The sequence below is a fragment of the Aythya marila genome (genome assembly GCF_965140915.1).
Source record: "Aythya marila genome assembly, chromosome: 1".
Taxonomy (NCBI): domain Eukaryota; kingdom Metazoa; phylum Chordata; class Aves; order Anseriformes; family Anatidae; genus Aythya; species Aythya marila.
The window spans coordinates 110,764,786-110,783,768 of NC_139042.1; the positions used below are offsets into that span (position 1 = coordinate 110,764,786).

The 18,983-nt window shown below is 38.0% G+C and overlaps 1 protein-coding gene across 5 annotated transcripts in view; it reads right to left on the reverse strand.

The window, feature by feature from the left end:
• The window catches only part of CD247 (CD247 molecule), a 63,166-nt gene that overhangs the window by 37,912 nt on the left and 6,271 nt on the right, over positions 1–18,983 (reverse strand). For 3 of the 5 annotated variants that reach the window (XM_082766836.1, XM_082766838.1, XM_082766837.1), the window contains exon 2: positions 15,535–15,923. In XM_082766836.1, the coding sequence (XP_082622962.1) occupies positions 15,535–15,592 (58 nt within the window). In that variant the 5' untranslated portion in view covers positions 15,593–15,923. Of the gene's footprint in view, positions 1–14,466; positions 14,496–15,534; positions 15,924–18,983 lie in introns of those variants that run through there. The other 2 variants (XM_082766840.1, XM_082766839.1) reach the window with 2 other exon arrangements.

Sequence of the window (18,983 nt, forward strand, 5' to 3'; positions counted from 1 at the left end):
ATGCTAACTGATGAATGTCATTGGCTCATCTCCATGTTTCTTTACTCTACAGACTTGTTCAAACGGACAAGTGTAACTTGACTTTTGCTTGTCCTCTTGCTCTTATCTTCTGCATGTACCCCAGACTCAAACTGACCCTCTAACAACTCTAGAAGAGCCAGTCTTCAATGCAGCTCCTACGACCAACCCATACACAATGTCAGACCTAAAGTTCACGTTTGACAGCCTGTGACAGAGATCAATAACAGGCATCCAAGAGTATAAGAACAAGATAATCTGAGTTTTAGGATCTTTCTGAACCACATAAACATATTAACTGATTTTTTGTTCTTTTATGATATAATACCTTTTAACTGCATAACCTTTCAGTATCCTGTTATGAAGCACTGAATAGAATTTAACCATATTCTATGTAATACCGGTAAGCTTGTGCAAAGGTTTCAAAGATGTCATTTCAACAAACCATACTGTTTTCCTCTCTAATCTTGGTATGAACCATTACTATTTTGAATTTTGCTAGCTCTCCTTCACTGAACTAGCTAGTGCAAATTGTCCCATGAGGCTCTTTGCTGTGTCTTTATATGCATTCTCCTTTCTCCTCCATGTCTCTTTCAGAAAGTTTGTTCTCTTCAAAATACCTTGCCCTTTTTTACATGCTGTTATTACTCCCCTCCCTTCCCTCCACCTTATTTTCCTTCTCCCTCTCTCAAATTCAAATCGGTTGATATAGAAAGATTCAGAGCAGTTTAACTTAGACACGGCGAGTTCTTGGCACTCCTGGGACACATTTAGGATTCTGCTATTTGGACTCTTAAAAACTTCAGTTAGTTTTGAAGTTTCATCCTTAATGCAAACCATCATAAATATTTGCACAAATTTAATTCTAACTTTGTTGATAGAACTTGCAGTGATCACTGGTGTTTCAGCCATGCTCTCCTGTTTTTCTACCTGTTATTTCTTGATACTGCTCATCCTGAGGTGCATCCCAGCTGTACCCAGTACAGCTCACTTCAGCCCAGTTGTACAGAAGGTCTGGCCTCTGCATGCTGGATGTGGCACTTATTTTCTGACAGTCAGGTTTTGCTTTGCCTGATGATCATTATTTATTTATTTATTTTGTTAAACTGGTGATAGCAGAGATATAGTATCTTACAATTCATCTACTACTTGCTTCAGAACTTCATTTATCTCCAGTCCTTTTTATTCTTGATGCAACAGCTTATACGGAGACACCTCTCTTATCTTAACACAGGTTTCTATTTATATTGCTGTTTTTGTTCATAAATAGCAACAAGAAACAACTTCCTCCTGCTTTGGCAGAAAACTCATAACCGAGGGTCCTGAAAAAAAACGTTTTGAATAAATAGTTTCTTACGATTTCTACTCTAGTCTTCCATTCTAATAGTCCACCACAAGTTTAGGCAAGGAAACATAATGTAACTAACAGGTAAAGCAGTTAGCATTTCTATTCCTGGCCAGAGACTTTCTCAACAGCAGTTAAATATATTGTGCCCTGATTTACCACATTATAAGAGAAAAGACAGGAACATACTACCTCAGAAGAATAGTGTGAGAACCTTCATGCTTACAAAGTACTGCAAATTTCTAAGAAATAATTAAATTAATGAATGTAATGTGGTTAGCAGCAAGTGCTGATGCAGTAAAAGATAAAAAAAAAATCTACACAGGGAGAGTAGAATGTGCTCATGAGATGATAATTGCTGAACCCTGCTAGGAACACAGTTTATTCTGCAGTATAGGTGGTGTCAAGCCACATTCCCAAATCATGTTACAGCCCGAACAGAATCAAAGGCTACCACATAATTCAGGGACAAGGTTAAGACACAATTCATTGTCCTGTCTGTGCTGCAGGACCAAAATGTGCTCTATCCATGATGTAATTGCAACTATCAAGAAGTGATTTTACTGCATAGCTTGACTGATTTTGCACAGGGGCTTCTTTCTATTTGCATTCACAAAAGAGCCCATCTACACTGAAGCTTTTAGGGGATTCCTATTCATATTGCAACACTGATACTTCCTGAGATGCTAGTAATGGTTAAAAGCCTGGTGTTGCCAGCCTGTACGATTTTCTTAAGCTGGGTGTACACGATGCTGGGTATGGTATGAAGGCAACATGTCACCCATCAAACACTACGATAGTGAGGTCTCCGCTGTTCCAAGACCTGACATGATCCTCCCACCAACAGTGGTCCTCTTGGAGGAGAAGGAAGTGACTATAGGAAAAACCTACACCTTTGGGTAAGCAACGTGAACAGAACACCGATCTACAGGTATATTTCTTTATGGCAGAGAGCACCCTTCTCCTACCTCATCACACGGCACAACCAATTAGAATCATCTCACTCCTCATAGCCCAGCATGTCTCAGCCTCATACATACAGCCAAGTCTGATATCATAACAAATCTCATGTGTATCACTGATGGGAAGGTGAATAACTAGAAAGGTATACTTCTACCTCTTGCTTTTAAAAGACAAAATCTAGGTAGTACTGAAGCAAGAGAGAGGAACTAGGGTAGAAACAGAGGAAGTCCCAGAAGCAGTACCACTCCCTGTCTTTGAAATAGTAATTTCAAGCTGAAAAGTAAATTTTTTATTATTCCTCACACTAGTTGAGAGAACATTCTTGCCTCTCCACTTTGAACTGCATGTATGTAAGAGCAAAATTTCACTTTCCCACCAAAAAAAAAACACAACACAACACAAACCAAACAACAACAACCACCACCATGCTGTGAATTTGATAGAAGATGAAAGAATAACAATAGATTTTGTAATTTTAATATGTACATAAATAGCAGCAAACAAACCCTTGCTAAAGATCATCTTTGTTCCTTATTACATTTACATTTTAAAATACCCTTAATAATGGAAATCAAACACATTTGAATGTTAACCTACCAAATAGCGCATATGAACTGAATGGTCTTGCACAGACCTGCTTGCGGTGCATCCTTACAAAGCCATTCACACATTTCACACATTTTTGTATTGCTGTCTGCACGTACACTCGTGCAATGACAATAGCATGTGTGTTTTTGTCCGGTCCTTGACTTATGAAGCACAGATTTGCCTCTAATATGCTTGATTAGACACTGTGTATTCTTGTGTACCTTTCAAACATGTAAACAAGAACAAAGGACTGTGGAAGATCTCCTTGGCAAACTGTCTCTTGCTCCTACATACATCCATATGATAAAATCCATTCCATAAATTCAGCAAGCTCCTCCTGAACAAGATAGCAATTTCTACTTCCCTTGCCCCGAGAATAATCTACGCCAAAACTATTCATGTAGTGCAAAACCTTCTATCCCCCTAAAGTAATTCAGCAACCAGTTTATAGTTATTTGTTCTAACGTGCACTCTCATTTTTATTTCATCCTCTCTCCTCCCAGTGTTTTAGACAGCAGCCATCACCTCTCTCAAATCCTCTGCACAAATACACAAGTTAGTGCTCTTTTACGCTCTACATACAGATGATGAAGGGGCAATGTTTTGATGAGCTATATGTAAATTCTATTCAAAGTGCCCCTTGCCTTTAGGGCTCTATTTCAAAATATTTCACGCTTCCCCCCCCCCCCCCCCATCCCTCAGCTCAAGGCCCCAAGATTGAAAGGCTCAATAGAGTGACAGCTCTAGAAAAAAATAAAATTAAAAAAAAAAAAAAAGACATCCCAAGTAGGTTTCAAGCAAGCTCACACCCCTCTGGTTCTCAAATACTGCCCAGATAATAGGTAAGTGCCATGCACGGAACGTTTTCCAAGCCACATTACAGATATTACCCTGTATAAGCCAGCACACCCTGAACAAAAGCTTTGCTGAAGTATAGCTCCCCTTAGGCAACCTTGCTTCTCAGAAGCCAAAGACCAGGGAGTTCAAGACCGAGGTGCTCTATTCTGTGCCCGAGGCAAAAGAGACTACATACATTGAGCAAATAAACTGCAGCCAATCCCCAAGGGAAGCCCTTGCTTTGATGTCTGGTTAATAGTTAATGAGCAGGGCAAGTCCTCAGTAGCCAGCAGCTACCTATGAGAAAAGAAGCAGGCAGTTATAGGAAGACAGACAGCTGAGAGCTGCACTTGAACATCTCCTGAAATAGCCAGGACTATTTCCATTAAAAATAATGTATGTTTGAATTAGTCTAAATGAGTTATTTGTGGTATCACAATCATCCTGTCCCAGCATAGGTATCCTCATGGGAGGAAGAGGTGGCTGGAATAATTGTGTACATATATTTGCAATCCCGATTCTGCAGTCTCTAAACAGTAACTCTCAGGCAGGTTAAACACCACCACGCTAAGAGCTGCACCAGCGTTCAGTGTTGTGCTCCTCAGTGGGCAGCAAGGGGAGCTGGAAATACTTTAAACTCTACAGCACATTTTCTAAAGATCTCAAGATGCCTTCTAAGCGTGAAATACCATATAGGCTGCATGGAACATTATTTTTTTCCTCTCTCCCCACTTCAGGAAGGCTAACAGTGAGCCCACAGATTTACTTTTCCTGTTTCATCAGTTCAATTAAATCTGGAATGGTAAAGTTTTTAAGAGAAGGAGGGCAAGAGATTTGCCATTTTCCCAACACAACCAAAAGCAGTCCTGTAAGTAGTATGAGCAACTTGCTGAATGTAGCAGCAAATTCAACACAGACACTATTTTCATTTCCTATATATAAAATAGATCACACTAGAGGATCTGAAGTGTAGTTCATAGGTCTCAGTCTTCAAAACACCATTGAAATATGCAAATAATGCTATTTTATTAAACAATTATTTGATTAAGTGGGTGTTGATACTTTCCAAGTGTTATCAACAACTTGAGAAGCAATTAAATATTTAAGAAATATATCAAAAAAAAAAAAAAAGCTAACAGAGCAGCCCACCTTAAATAAATTCGGACACTGGCTTATGTGGTCTTTCCAATATTGCAGTGGCTTTCTAAATGACACTCAATGAATCACCCACTATTAAAAGTACAAAACCTATGTCCCCATTTTCCCATCTTCTTGCTTTATCTACAAAAGCATTATTTCACTAAGGGGAGAACAAATCTGTGAAGCAGTGAGGATGATAGGAATTGTCAGAATTACCTCCAAATGTCTCAAACAAGATCCCAAAGTTCAAAATTCCTGATTTAAGGTTTACATTTCATTCATTTTAATTTTGCTTACTAACAGCAACATTCCTAATCTGATAAAATTAAATATATATGTATATATTCAGAACTACAACAGAACGAGATAATGTAGAGTTGAATGAAATAAGTTGAAAATAAAAACCTCAAAACAAAGCACTGCTTTAGGAATGCAATATCTAACTGCAGACATCAATAAAACCATTTTTGCAGACATCAGTAAAACCATTTTGTAAAATCATTTATGCAGGCAAATTGACAAATAAATACTAGATAGTTACTTAGAGGCATTCTTTTTCCTGGGTGTTAGACACCTTCTAATCTGAACACTACTATGTTTTTAGTATAGTATGACCCTGAAGTTTCAAGAGCTGAAGACTCCACTGGATCTGAAGGAACAGAATGAGAAATGTGTCCTTTCCAAAACTTTTGTATGTACTGCAGTCACTGTGGAGGCAGCAGCAGCTCACAGAAACATAGCTAAGCTGATTTTACACTAGCTGATAACAGCACATTTCCTTCCAGCATAGATCTTTGTGTAAATTGCAAAAATCTGGCTGAGCACTTTGGTAAAAGCCCAGCCAGTTAGCCTGAAGTAAAATCTGTACTGCTGTCATTGGAGAGCTGCCGAAACAAGACTAATTTAAAGCTAGGTTAGGTATATTCAAATAAGCACCATTTTCTAACACACTAACATGTCCCAGTTAGAAGGGGAAAGTTTGACAGAAATTAAGTATTATACCCACTTTACAGTTACAGCATATAGACAGCATATTTAGAGGTGAGGCTACCAAACCTTTTAAAATGCCTGAAGCCCTCCTTTATTGCTCCAGACAGCTCAGTGCACATGCTGGGATTTCTCAGATTGCCTCTTCCTGATTATATTCCATGTTGCTGACTCCCTCTGGTCATATACCTTAAAGACTCGGCAGCCTAGGACCTTCTTCTAAATCTGACAGTCCTGTATAGGTGTATGTGGTTTCAGAATTGGCAGGATCATCAATATATAAGCAGATACTGATATTTGTTATTGATACTTGTAATTACATTATTTTCACGTACCTGGAGATAAGAGAATACCACTTCTATGCCCTGTTTTGCAGAAAAACTCACACACAGGAGCTTGCTTAGGGTTATGCTGTTGCTGAAATACAGTCACTTTTAGAGAAAACACACAACATTTTGTAAGAGTGGATGGGGAAACTCCCAGGTACACCCTCCCCCATGTAGCATTGACCCTAATTATAAGGCTCCTCAAAACAGGCAAGGACAACACTAAGTCTTCTCCAGAACAAAAGTACATCTACTCCATTGAGTTCTTTTGCTTTGTTTTAAAACAAACAGGTTTAAATATGTAACACTAGTTCATCAGAAACGTTTTGCACTACAAATTCTGATGACACGTTAGTTAGGGAATGTTTTTAGACTCGCATCAGAATTTCTCATCAAAACCAACGGGTGTCTCTTGACTAGCTCAGCATGTGGGAGTCCCAGCCAAGCTCCTGCTCTGAGTCAGACAGACCAAGGACTTGAAACTGGGTTTCCCTCTTCCCAAACACAGAACAGTAATTGCTCACAGGCTACTTGGTGTCTCACAAAAATACTTTGGAAGGATTTCATTTACCCCAGTAGAAAACAGTGAAAAAAAATATCTTGGAAAGTTTAGCAGAATCATAAAATCACTTCCCTCTAAGCTTGATTTTAAACCTGGTATTTGGTCTACTAAAGCCATCATGTCTAACAAGTAGACATTTGGCTCAAGATGTAAAAAGAACAGCAAGAGAGAAAGAGAAAGGGGGCAAACTTGTTAGCTACTTCTTTGCAGCTGAGAAAGAAAATCAGATAAAAACATCTTGGAAAAGATGTTACAATAAGATAGGGCTGAAGGTTCATAGCTGTAACTTCAAGAGAGTTACAAAAACAGAAAAAAAAGTATCAAGCCTGAAAATCTGCTGCTTTTCTATCAAAAGAGACATACCTAACAGCAGTAACAAATGCATTATAGCACTGCTGGGTTTTGGGGTAAGTAGAAAAATAACATGAGTTATTAGAAGAGATTAATTTATCCGCATGAAAAGACAGGACATGGAAAATTCCAGTTCCATCTAGCTTGCATTAATACTAGAGGCATCTGAAGTTTAAGAGAATTCCAAACAAGGTAAATTAAAACTGCTTCTTTTAGAGAAATAGTTTAGTGAGAACCTCCATTTTTTAACATTTGAATCACGGAGAAAATCAAAGATGCGATTGAAAATGCATCTTCAGAAAAAAGATCAAGTAATGAACCCAGCACACGGAACTTTTCATCTCATTATATTTCAGGCAAAACTCTTAAAATAATTAAATAAAAAAAAATAATAAAAACACTCTTGATGATCTGTAGTTAGTTTCAAACTTTTGGGGATGGAATACATTTTGAAGTTACAAGTGGTCTTCGTCCAAACTTGAGATTTCACCAGAGACAGCATTGCTAATCATCTGGGAAACAGTCACCTTAAATTACTCCTTTAAGCTCTCTCACAAAGTTTATGTATAAAGAAAATGGACAATGTTGTGCTGTTTTCAATAAAATTATTGGTTATTTGCAAGGCAAAAAGAAATCCACATGTTCAGCAAGCAAGCTGTAATTGAGCTTGATTCAGAAAGTAGAGTTTATCTGTCAAAACCAGGGATGAAAAAACAACCTGAGAACCTAAATAAATGCCTTAAGACTTTAATAGTATATATTAGATTTTTAAAAAAAAAAAAAAAAAAAAAAAAAAAAAAAAAAAAAAAAAGTAACTGGAATGACATTTGACCCTCAGCTAGAAATCCAGATTGGTTAACCTTGCTTATCTTCTCTGGTCTGCTGGGTGTGGTTACTGTCATAATACACAACTGCTCGGTTTTACATGTAGAAGATCAATAGTGTCACAAAGTTAAAAACTAGACAATTTGCAAGTGGATATTACTCCCTTTTATTCTCAGGAAAGCAAAGGATTGGTGTTAAAAAATGTGGGCTTAATTTCATTTACTTTCACCAAAACTCTCTAAGCTCACCACCCGCAAAGATTTCATTCAGATACTTTATTCATCAGAGTAGTCCTCAGCAAAACTTACACAGAGAAGTTCAATTTCCAAAAAGAGATCAAAAGAATCAGAAGCCCATTACTAATGAAGAGTATGTTGCAGGTAACAAACATGAGGTCAAATATATTGCTACTGTAAGCCTCCAAAGTCAGTTAGCTATCACGTGGATTGCTTCGGTTGTGTTGCATTTGTGAGTCTTCAAATCGCAACAGACTATGAAGTGCCAAACTAATACAGATATTTTGGCATTTCCTGAGAAATATGGAAAAAAAAATATTAAAAAAATCAGGAAGAAAAATGCGTGCTTACATTACTTCATACAATACCATTCCCATACAGCTCTCCTGAAAACCTAATACAGATTCCCTTGACAAGTTCTAGTCTATAATGACTAAGACTTCAAGAATGAGTTTACCCGTGGACACTAACTTGGCCAGGTATCATGCCTTCAGATAATAAACCATAAAAATAACAACTGAAAATCAGTAGCAAGAAGAAATGTGTAGAATTTAAATAACATTCTTTTAAAAATTATCAAAAGAAACTAATCTGTTTTACAAGACCTTTCATGAACAGAGGAACTGTACACAGAATAATTCACAGAATTGTTTGCTTGCTTCTTAGGAACCAGATGTCTCTGGTGTAGATAGACTCTTTTACAAGGTATCAATTATATAAGTATTTTTCTCTCTCTCTCTGTATTCTGTCTTCCTTCCTTCAGCAAATGGGTTGTAATAAAACTCACAGGACTTCATTCTGCTTTTCCTCATGCTTGCAAAAAGCTGAAATCACCTTACTTACGTAAAAGCCCAAAGCGATGATACTCTGTGAATTCACATCATGGAGAGAGAAACACAGATAAAGAGAGCAATTACTTCAGATAGTTCTGGTAAGGCTTCTTTATTGCAACAGTTTTACATGGCCAGATGGGAAATGATGTAAATTGCAACAACAGATACCAGGTAGAGACAGAAATGAGTTTTCCTACCAAAGACTTGAAGTAGGGTTCTCTGAAAGAAAAAAAAACCTAACACCTAGTGATTATAAGGCTCTAATGCATTAGATGATACAAGTCAGTTTTTTTCTTTTTAAAGGTTTAAAAATCTGCTGTATTAACTGCCAGCTGCAAGATCCCAACCCAGCCACACAATTTATTTATAGCTTTAAAAGTCATCACTCAGACCATTCAGCTATTTCCGAATGACAAAACAAACATTTGAAGACTGGGAATGTGCAGTATCTAACTATAGGAAGTTGATCTCTTTCACTTAACTGATACTTGATAAGAATATTTCAAAAGGGATTCTGTCACACTGTACAAAACTCTTGCTTCAAATCGATGCGATAAAGTAATAAATTATAGTATGTTAATTTTTAGTTTGAGCTGAATTTCCGTATTAGAGAATTCAGAATTAGTATTTTTCAGGCTCTGCCCCTCTGCCCCCATACATCAATGCCTGCACAAAGAAAATCTTGATCTACTTGCAAGATCCGTGTAAGTATGAGGGCTTGCTCTCATCCATCTAATTACCAACTGGACATTTCTCTTTTTTTGCCCCCATTCTGAGCCTCAGTTTACTTTGTGACAAGATGCATGACGTGAGGAATTTGAATGAATCTGTAACACATACTTATGCATTAAATATTTGTGAAGCATTTTAATAAATATTTAGCTTTGTTTATTTAAGGTTTGGCTGTCATGGGGATGACAGCAACATTTTAAGCTAAATGAATGTAAAACACTCATGCTCCTAGCTGGAATAAACTGATCATAAAATCTGAATGAATAATAGGGATTTTTTTTTTTCCAATCACACAGCTCTTTCCTTTATTCCTTAGCCACTAAAAAGAAATAGCACACCTTTAGTATTCTCTTATTAATTTCTTTGGTATTGCATCTTAACCCATTAGAAAAGTGTTTCAGTTCATTACTCGTTGACTTTATTACATATATATTTGTTTTTGAGATTCAAATTTTGGGGCACTTAAGAAAGCTTTTAAAGTGTTCTCAGGTTCTACAAGTTAGATTTGCTTTTTGACCAGAAGACTATTTTCAGTGCTTGCCAACCACAAGCACTGTGGCAGGCTGGCCTATCGCTTCCCAGAAACAGCAATTGCCTTTTAAAAAAAAAGAAAAAAAAAAAAGTGACAGGTTACATAGCTGTTTCACTCTTTTTCTGCTTCTGAGCCATGAAGGTTTGCAAAGGAAAACTTGTGATAGCTTATACTATAATTTGCTGATAAATTTTCAACTTTTTTTCCTCATCAGCTTCCATCTAATTCTAATTTATCTCACTTCCGTATTATCTGAGCTTTCGAAGAGTTAAGTGCTATCTTTATGGCTTCCCCATCATTTAGAAATAAAATAAATTAAAAAAAAATAAAAATGTTCTTCTACTAAGAAAGAGGCAGGATGGAGATGAACATCAGTCAGGATACAGAGATGAAGTTTTCACCACGACGCCATTCCATGACAGAAGTAGGTGAAATAGTCTGAGCATTTCATCGGACTCAGCAACCTGTTTGCCAGAAGTGCTGTGTTTAACATGCTCTCACATATGGAAAGCATGCAGAGATGGGAAACTCCCATTTTTCTTAAATCTCCTTCATTCTGTGTGTCTGTTCTACCTGATTGTCTCCATTTCCAATTGGTAAGACTGAACAGAGCGAGACTGTAAAAACTTGACACACATATAATAAAATATTAGAAAGAAAATACATACAGGGCTTCAGAAGTTGATAGTTTATTCCTAAGAAACTTGTAGGAATTCAAATATGTCCAGTGTATATGGCTCAAAAATTAACATAATTTCTACCCCTTAAACAGAACTGGCATAGATATCAATGCTTGTGACCTTTGAGGTTTAGGAGCTAGATGTTTTCACTCCTATTCTTAATACCTAAATGATCAAGAGCAAAAGACCTACACATCCGTAAGTCTAACCTTCACAAAGATGGACATACCCACTGTACTTGACTAAATACATGCATTTCCACTGTCTCCCAAGATTTGTGCGCTTGAGCGAGTAGATGGAAGAACTGCAAACTAAGTCTCTCATTCGCGCGCATATTTTATCTAAGTTAGTAACTGCATATGTAACCAGTTGCATAGGACAATGTGGAATTAAATATCTCCATTGCTTTGCTGAATAAATTGGATTTGGACTGCCATGTTTTAAAAGCTAAAAATATGACATTTTTTGAAGGAGTAGAACTTAATAGAACAATATTCAAAACCAGTCTCAAAATATTACATTATACACAGGTGGAAATTGCAAAAAATTGTAAAATTTCAGCTTCTTAAAGACTCTGGACCAGCATAAATTGTTTTCTTAATGCTAAAAAAAAAAAAAAAAAAAAAAGCAATATCACGACTTTAATTTAGCTGTTGACTGTCAAACACCGAAAATTAACAATATACATACAAGTACATGTGCAATCAAAGTAGATCCTTTTAGCAAGTTAAATGTTTTTTAAGTACTTTTAACAAGTTGTATCTTCCATTCATGACACTCTAGCAACATACTGTATTTTCTTGCCAGCATAGCGATTGCATTTGGCAGTCCTACATAACATACAGTCATTCAATTATACGATGAATTGAAGGAGGTATATGGTGTTCCTCTGCAGTTGTGCAAGTAAGTCTTTTTTCTTTACTTTATAAAGGGAATTTGGTTAAAGTTTGGAAATTGTGAAGAAAGAGAATTTGTTTTCTCTCTTTTTTTATTTTCAAACAGGTTTACGGGTGGTGATTGTCACAATTCAAATTTGCATGAATAATGGAAAATGACTGTCAAAAGTATTCCTCACGTGAATGTCCATTCATAAATCAAGTTCTTGTCCCCTTTAAGCTGCCAGAAAACCTCTTATTTTTCCCCCACACTTTGTGTTTTTATACACACATTCTTAAGGATACGCATAAGAGAAATATAAATATATTTTCAGATAGCTTTCTCTATTTTTTGTATACTTCCCATCTAGCATACATGAAAAACAACAAAAGGAACACAATCATTAACTTCTTACTTCATTTATTAGGAACTTTGCTTGGAAGGGTTCAGACGGAAAGCTCTTACTCTATAACAAGCATTGGAGAATTGAATATAATACTGCAAGTGCTCGACAAATGGCCCTCTAAAAAGAAAGGCTACATTTGCCTACATTTTGTTCAGTTTGCTAATGTGCTAGTCCAGTGTTGCCTTTTTTTTTTTTTACATGAATTATTAATGAATCATTGTGAACGGAAAAGAGAAAAAGGAAATAAAACATGTAAAATTAAACCTTTGGATTTTTTTCCTGGTCTAGCAAGAATTCAGCTAGGAGAACTTAAGAGACTGGGCACAAGGACATGGAGATAGTAGCCAAAGTTGTCTGGTTTTATTTGCTTGGGTTTTCTGGATAGTCTTGTAAACAACTTTAAGTTTACAAGTCTTATAGTTTGCAGATCTGCTAAGTCATCTCATAAAAAGGAAGGAACAAATGAACCCTAAGACCCGTGATCTGTCCATTTTATCTTCCTGTCCATGAACTGACTAAAAAAACAGCTCCTGGTATCATGACACCCAATGGGCAGAAGCCACAGTTACACAGACCAGCAAAATCTTATGAAAATAAGCTGTGCTAGTAATCTCCGTCAAAGGCTCTGGTTTCCGCAGAGTTAGCAGAAAAAAGAAGTGCACTGTCCAATTCTATTTAACAGATGATTCTGAAAAACGTGATTTTGTAAAGAAGTGAAAAACAGGGAAAGACTCTCATTGAAGAACTCTGGCATGTAAATTTGTATATGAGTGCATTATATATTTACATAAATCAAAATGTCATCAACTTTTTTTTTTTTTTTTTAAAAAGGGAGCAATTCTACAACATTGCCCACAGTACTGACTTACTGCTATTAAAGCCTGCCATATTTCAGACTAAAAGCTCTGTAAACTATCCAAAGATTTTTGCTATTTTGATTGTGATATTTGTTACATAAGAAGAATATTAAAAGACCTACACAAAGATAATTTTAAAAAATCATCTTCTCAGAAGTTCAAGATTTATTTCTAGATACTTTTCAATAGAAGGATTATAGGAAGACCTGAGCTAGACTTCCAGAGCTACACTTTTGTACCTTAGAAGCAGGCCACGCAGAAAACTAAACAAGCATATGATTAAACCTTTTCTCTGTAACTGCTCAAAGGTCAAGATTGAGCATTCTGAAATTTGTGGTCTAATATCAGTAATTCAAAATCAGCATCAGAATTTGTGGCCCATCTCTAGAATTATTTATTTTAAAACAAGACATTTCTCATGCCTGACGTATTTGTTTCAGTATTCAAAAGACCAAAAGGATAGTCTTCACACATTCATCAGTCCCAGTCGTGGTAGCATCTTTAGACTGGCTGCTTAGATAGTAAGCACAAATGCCTTACAATGAAGTGGAATAAATTCGTTCTAAGGTGGTATGCAGCTTACTGACTCTCTATCCACTCTGAGCTTGTTTTATGAAAACTTTATAAAAGTTTACTTTATGCTAAGAAGGCTTGAAAACACTCCATGAAGCATCAGATCTTTGTTCTGTTTGAGCTGAAAAGCCTCATCCGTTCAGTCTCACCTTCAAGCTAAGTTCATGGTGATCTTACATGTTATTGTGTATTTTGTATAAATAACACAGCAACAATCCCACAAATTTTGTGTTACCTTTCTTTTATACTACCTATACTCTTACATTAAATACTACTACCCTTTGAACTATTGTGGCTACCCAGTGAAAAATACTTCCCCTCAAACTTATAGGCAACCACTTCAAATCAATGACAAAGTAACATGTTCAAAATTTGATCCCATATACTCTTTCCTAGTGTGAATACTCCAAGAGCTGTGCACAAAAGACTCTCATAGGGCTCTAGCCATCTGCAGACTATTACATATTTTTCAGTAAAAGTCTTCTCCCCCAGAAGTACAAATAGGAGCCTGAAATATTGATATATTGGACAGAATAAAAGGAGAAAATGCAGAAAGGTATTTTCAGATACTATTTGAGCTAAAGTAATTTCCTCAACTTCATAAAATATTATTTTTTTCTTGAGAAATCTTAAGGCTGTATACACTTCAAAACTGTTTCTCAGAGATCGAGGAAAAGGAGTTTCTATTCTTTGTTTATATCTTGGACCCGCATCTGTGTATACAAAGCAACATACAAAATGCAGTATCAGAAAGGGACACAGGCTTGTTAAATGCAGCACAAACAGAAGGCATACTTACCACAGAGAATGCGACTGTACTTAGAATCTTCCTGAAACAACGTCCACAGATTGATAGAAATGGTGCCAAAGTGGCTGCGAAATCCTTCTCTGATCTCCAGAAAACTTGTAAGTAAAAAGTCCTTTGCAGTTTCCAAAGCTCTTTAGTGTAATGATGGTGTATTTGTTAAGCACTTATACTCTATACATCGGTGACACTCTTCCAGTAGATTTTGTTTCAATGCACAATCAAATGTGGCCTACTCGTATCTCATCATTGCTGACTTCCCCAAACTCAGTCTTTAGCCTAGGCCTTCCCTGGATGTATATAGTTTTCTTGCTCTTTTGATCTTCTAAGCTATGAAGAAGTACATTCCTCTCTCCCAAAAGTAATGTGACTTCTGAAGATTTGTGCATGCTAAAGCTGCCTCACTTTCTATCCAAGCAGGGTCGATATATATACCGCCACAAATCGATATATAAAGGTAAAAGCGTTTTCATTTTACACTGTGTCAAGCAGAGACAAGCATGGAGGTAAAGATACGAATGGAAGGATCCTATCCCCTTTTATCAGACATATGCTCTTCTATACCCAGCCTGCTGGCATGCATTGCCACCAACCACCCACTGCAAGTAACATGGCTCTAGCTTTACCTAAATAGATTGAGAACCTTTCTTGTGCTGATTATCAAAAGCAACTATGTTTTCCTTCTGGTATCAAACTTCTTTTAAATCTCAGGGAAGACCACCCAGCTGAGGGCTAAAACCTTGTTTAACGATTAATTGTTTCTGAGCTACAGTGCTTGCTCTGACACAAGAAGAACTTGCCCCACCATCTGCAGCAGCCGACCTCATGGCCCGCCAGAGGACATTGTTACAGCACGGGAGATCATATTTCACCAGTCCCCCAAACCCAGCTCCAAACCAGCCCATAGCTAACTGCAATTAGGGGGATGCATGTGGTTGCAGATCACGTGCAGGTTCCCTCCTGTGACCCAAGGGCTGCAGAATCCACCACGAAGCACTGTGCTCTTCCCTCACCTCAAAAGAGTTTTAAAATAGCGCCTCACAAAACAAAAGCCTGCCTTACCTGTAACAGAGAGCTGTGCCTGCAGGGTGGCAAAGACAGCGATCCTCTTCCACTTCATCTCACTCCGGCAAGTGGTGCTGGGGTGAGCGGTGTGGGACGATGAGGAGGATGGCACCTCCACGGGCTCTGCTCTTCTGGCTGCCTCCACAGGAAGCACGGCTTCTATAAGGGCTTTTGGAGTCCACCTGCTGGCAGCCACCCCAAAACACACGTGCCTTCCTCTGCCTCGCAGCTTCTGAGGTCTGGGTTTTACGTTCCTGGTATTGATGTTTATGGTTTCCTTTTGTATTCTTATTTTCTCTTTACAAGATTTTCTTCTCTCTCTCTTCTTTTTTTATTAAACTTTGATGATCCTTAGGACATTCCAATTCAGCAGCTCTAAGAGGGGCCTGGAAAGTGTATCTGGTATCAAATTCAGCATGACTTCAAAAAGGATGTAACTATGTCCATGTCTAAATAGAAGTCTAAAATTGTAAGTGATAGCTGCTTGCTCAAGAGTGGATAGCTGCACTGATAAAGATATCAAGTGTAGCTTTATTTCTAAAGCTCTGACTTAACATTAGCACCTGAAAGTTGCTGTACTTCCTGGGCTATGTGTTGGCCTTCATCACGGGGAGTTGGACTCCATCTGTCTTTGCAGTTTCCACAGGACGTAAAACACTAGCACAACTGGCACTACCTGGCTCCTTTCAGTCATACATAACTCTGAACTAGAGGTGCCTTTTGATGTGAACATACCACATCTTTGTATTTCCAAAAACTCTGCGTGCATGCAGCGCTCTGGAGCCATTTTGTCCTCAGAGCCAGCGCAGCCCGTACAGAGGAGAGCCCGTGTCATCTCTGTGGGGGAGCACAGTGTGCATCTCCTCCGCGCTGGGCTTGAAACAGGAAGCCCGGCAGCCTCGAGCTACATATGCCACACCTACTGACAGAGCAGGCCATGGCAGTCAGCCTTCCTGCTGCTTGGAGCTGGCCTCTAGTGAGATGCTGCGGCAGATCAGCAGGGTCCAGAGGAAGGAAGGAAGCGCGGTTTGAACCCAGCTGCATCCCAGGAATTTACAGGACTTTTCAGCCCCACAGCCTAGGCTTTTCTGTTAGCACAGCACAAAACAGGGCAGGTGCGCCCTGCTGAAGTGCTCACAAAGCCTCATTTCTTACAGGTCCACCTTCTCCCTCCAGCACAATCACAGTGGCACCTGCCACACTCCCCTAAGCCCTTTTTGCCCTCTTGGCCATCCTGTAGCCTCAGCTCTCCCTCCCTCTGTGGGGCCAAGCACGCAGCTGTGGGTAATGTAGCTGATCTGAAGCACATGTGTGTGTGTGTGCTGACTAACCCAGTACCCCCTGTGAAAGTGAAAATGCCCTGTTTTTTCTGCTGCTCCGAGGGCACTAATAAGATCTCTACAGCTACCTACACAAAACTACAAGTAGGAGCAGGTTATGTTTGAGTCTCCTTTGTTTAGCTGGATTGATGTTGACCCCCCAGGTCAAAAGTTGTTGTGGTGGTGGTGAGAGGCAGACTGAGTCAGGAGAATCACAATGCTTGTTTCCTTACAAAGCCAAGCTAGTGATCAAATCTGGCAGTATTAAAGCAACGCTCAGTAGGCAGCAGTGGAAACTACACAGGCAACAGAAAAAGCACACTTGAACAGTAACCTAGCAAATGTCACTCTGGAGAATGTGTTGCACTACGAGCTGAAAAAAACAAAAAACTGACTTGTGTTAACAATATTCTGTCGTTTCATCATGCCTTCACTTGAGGACCTCGATGTACTTTTGAAATTAGTGTTATAAAACCAGGGCAGTTAAGCTTTTACAGATAAAAAGGAGAAGCAATCCAGCATAACAAAATGAAATTAAGAAAGGTGAAATCTGGAGCTTTAGAAAAGTCTTCAGAAGGAGACATAAGAAAGAAGTAATTTCTCTGTTGAAGTGTTAAGGCACTTATAAGAAAATAAGATAAAATACTAATCAACATAGTGATGCCAGCTCTCACTCTGTAAATAAATAAATAAATAACCCCACATATTATCTTTTTCAAACGTGATTAAAAATTTTCACTTTTATTAAGCAAAATAAAGATTAAGTTTAGACAACTGTGAATTAGAAAAGCCATAAAACGTGACTTAGATGCATGTTAAAACCAAAAGCTCAGCCTTTCCACCATCAAAATACAATTGGCTCAACATAAGATTGGTAAACGTTTATAATAGTAATACTACTAATATATTTCAGGATAAGAGCTTAAGTTGGGAGTGAAGAGAATTATCTTAAGGAATAGTTTATATATATATATATATATATATATATATATATATATATATATATATATATATATATATATATATATATATATATATATATATATATATATATATATATATATATATTTTTTTTTTTTTTCCTCTCCCCAATTCTAATTCTTTGAAATGAGGGAAGAAGAGGAATGTGCATCCCCAGCAGATATGGGAACAGCATTGGTGATAACTATTTCCCAGTAGTCCAAAGACGACTGGCAAGGTAAGAGTTATGGGCATATAAGAAGTAAGGATTTATAGTCTTTCAAAAGCAAAGTCAATTGAAATTCTTGGAAGACAGAGTCCGAGAAATTCATCACGTTGCCATCTGAAGTAATGAAGGCTAATACATTAATAATTTAGTATAACCTTTTTATTTAATAATTATTATATATGGTACTAGTCAATATCAAAATAATTAAGATACCAGTGTTACTATAGTGCCCCAAATCCAGGGCTGCATGCCATTTTGCAACACCTTGACAGTACTGCTGAGCCTCTGCCCTCCCCTAGCCTCGGGGAGGGTTTCCTGTGTGGCTTTTCTACCCCAGAAGTTGCAAGAGGAGGCTGGAGATGGGCTCTGACTCAGTCAGGCAGTGAGCAAAGCACAGCCCACGAGACCTGCCACACGCTGGAGATGGAAGTTCCAGATCCGGCTGCATTCAGATACCTGGTCTGTACTCCAGCACAAGCCAGATAAAGCCCTTTTTGTCCACCTTGCTATGTAACAGGTGATTGACTGAAATAAGGAATTAGCGAGAGGAAAAAGAGCCCTGCTCCCACTGCAGGCAGCCCAAATCTCACTGATGCCTTATTCAAAAGCTAAAATAATATCTTACCAGTTATTGATATTTTTGGGTAACAGTGTCTTCAGAGGAGCAAATGGCACTGCTCATCACTATTCTGCTGACCCCTGTCTCCTCCTGTTATTGATCACAGCTTCTCCCTCAGGCAGAGAGCCAGCAAATTATCACTTTGAATAAAGAGTTGAGGCCAAAGGTAAGGAAAAGGAATGAAGAGCTATGTAAGAAAGCAAGATTAATGGCCACAGTAGGCACACTGGGAGAACAGCAGTTGGGCCAGTGTGTTTTTGATGTCTAGATAGGGAAAGGTCAGAGAAATGGAGTATATGGACTTCATTTAGAAGTGTGG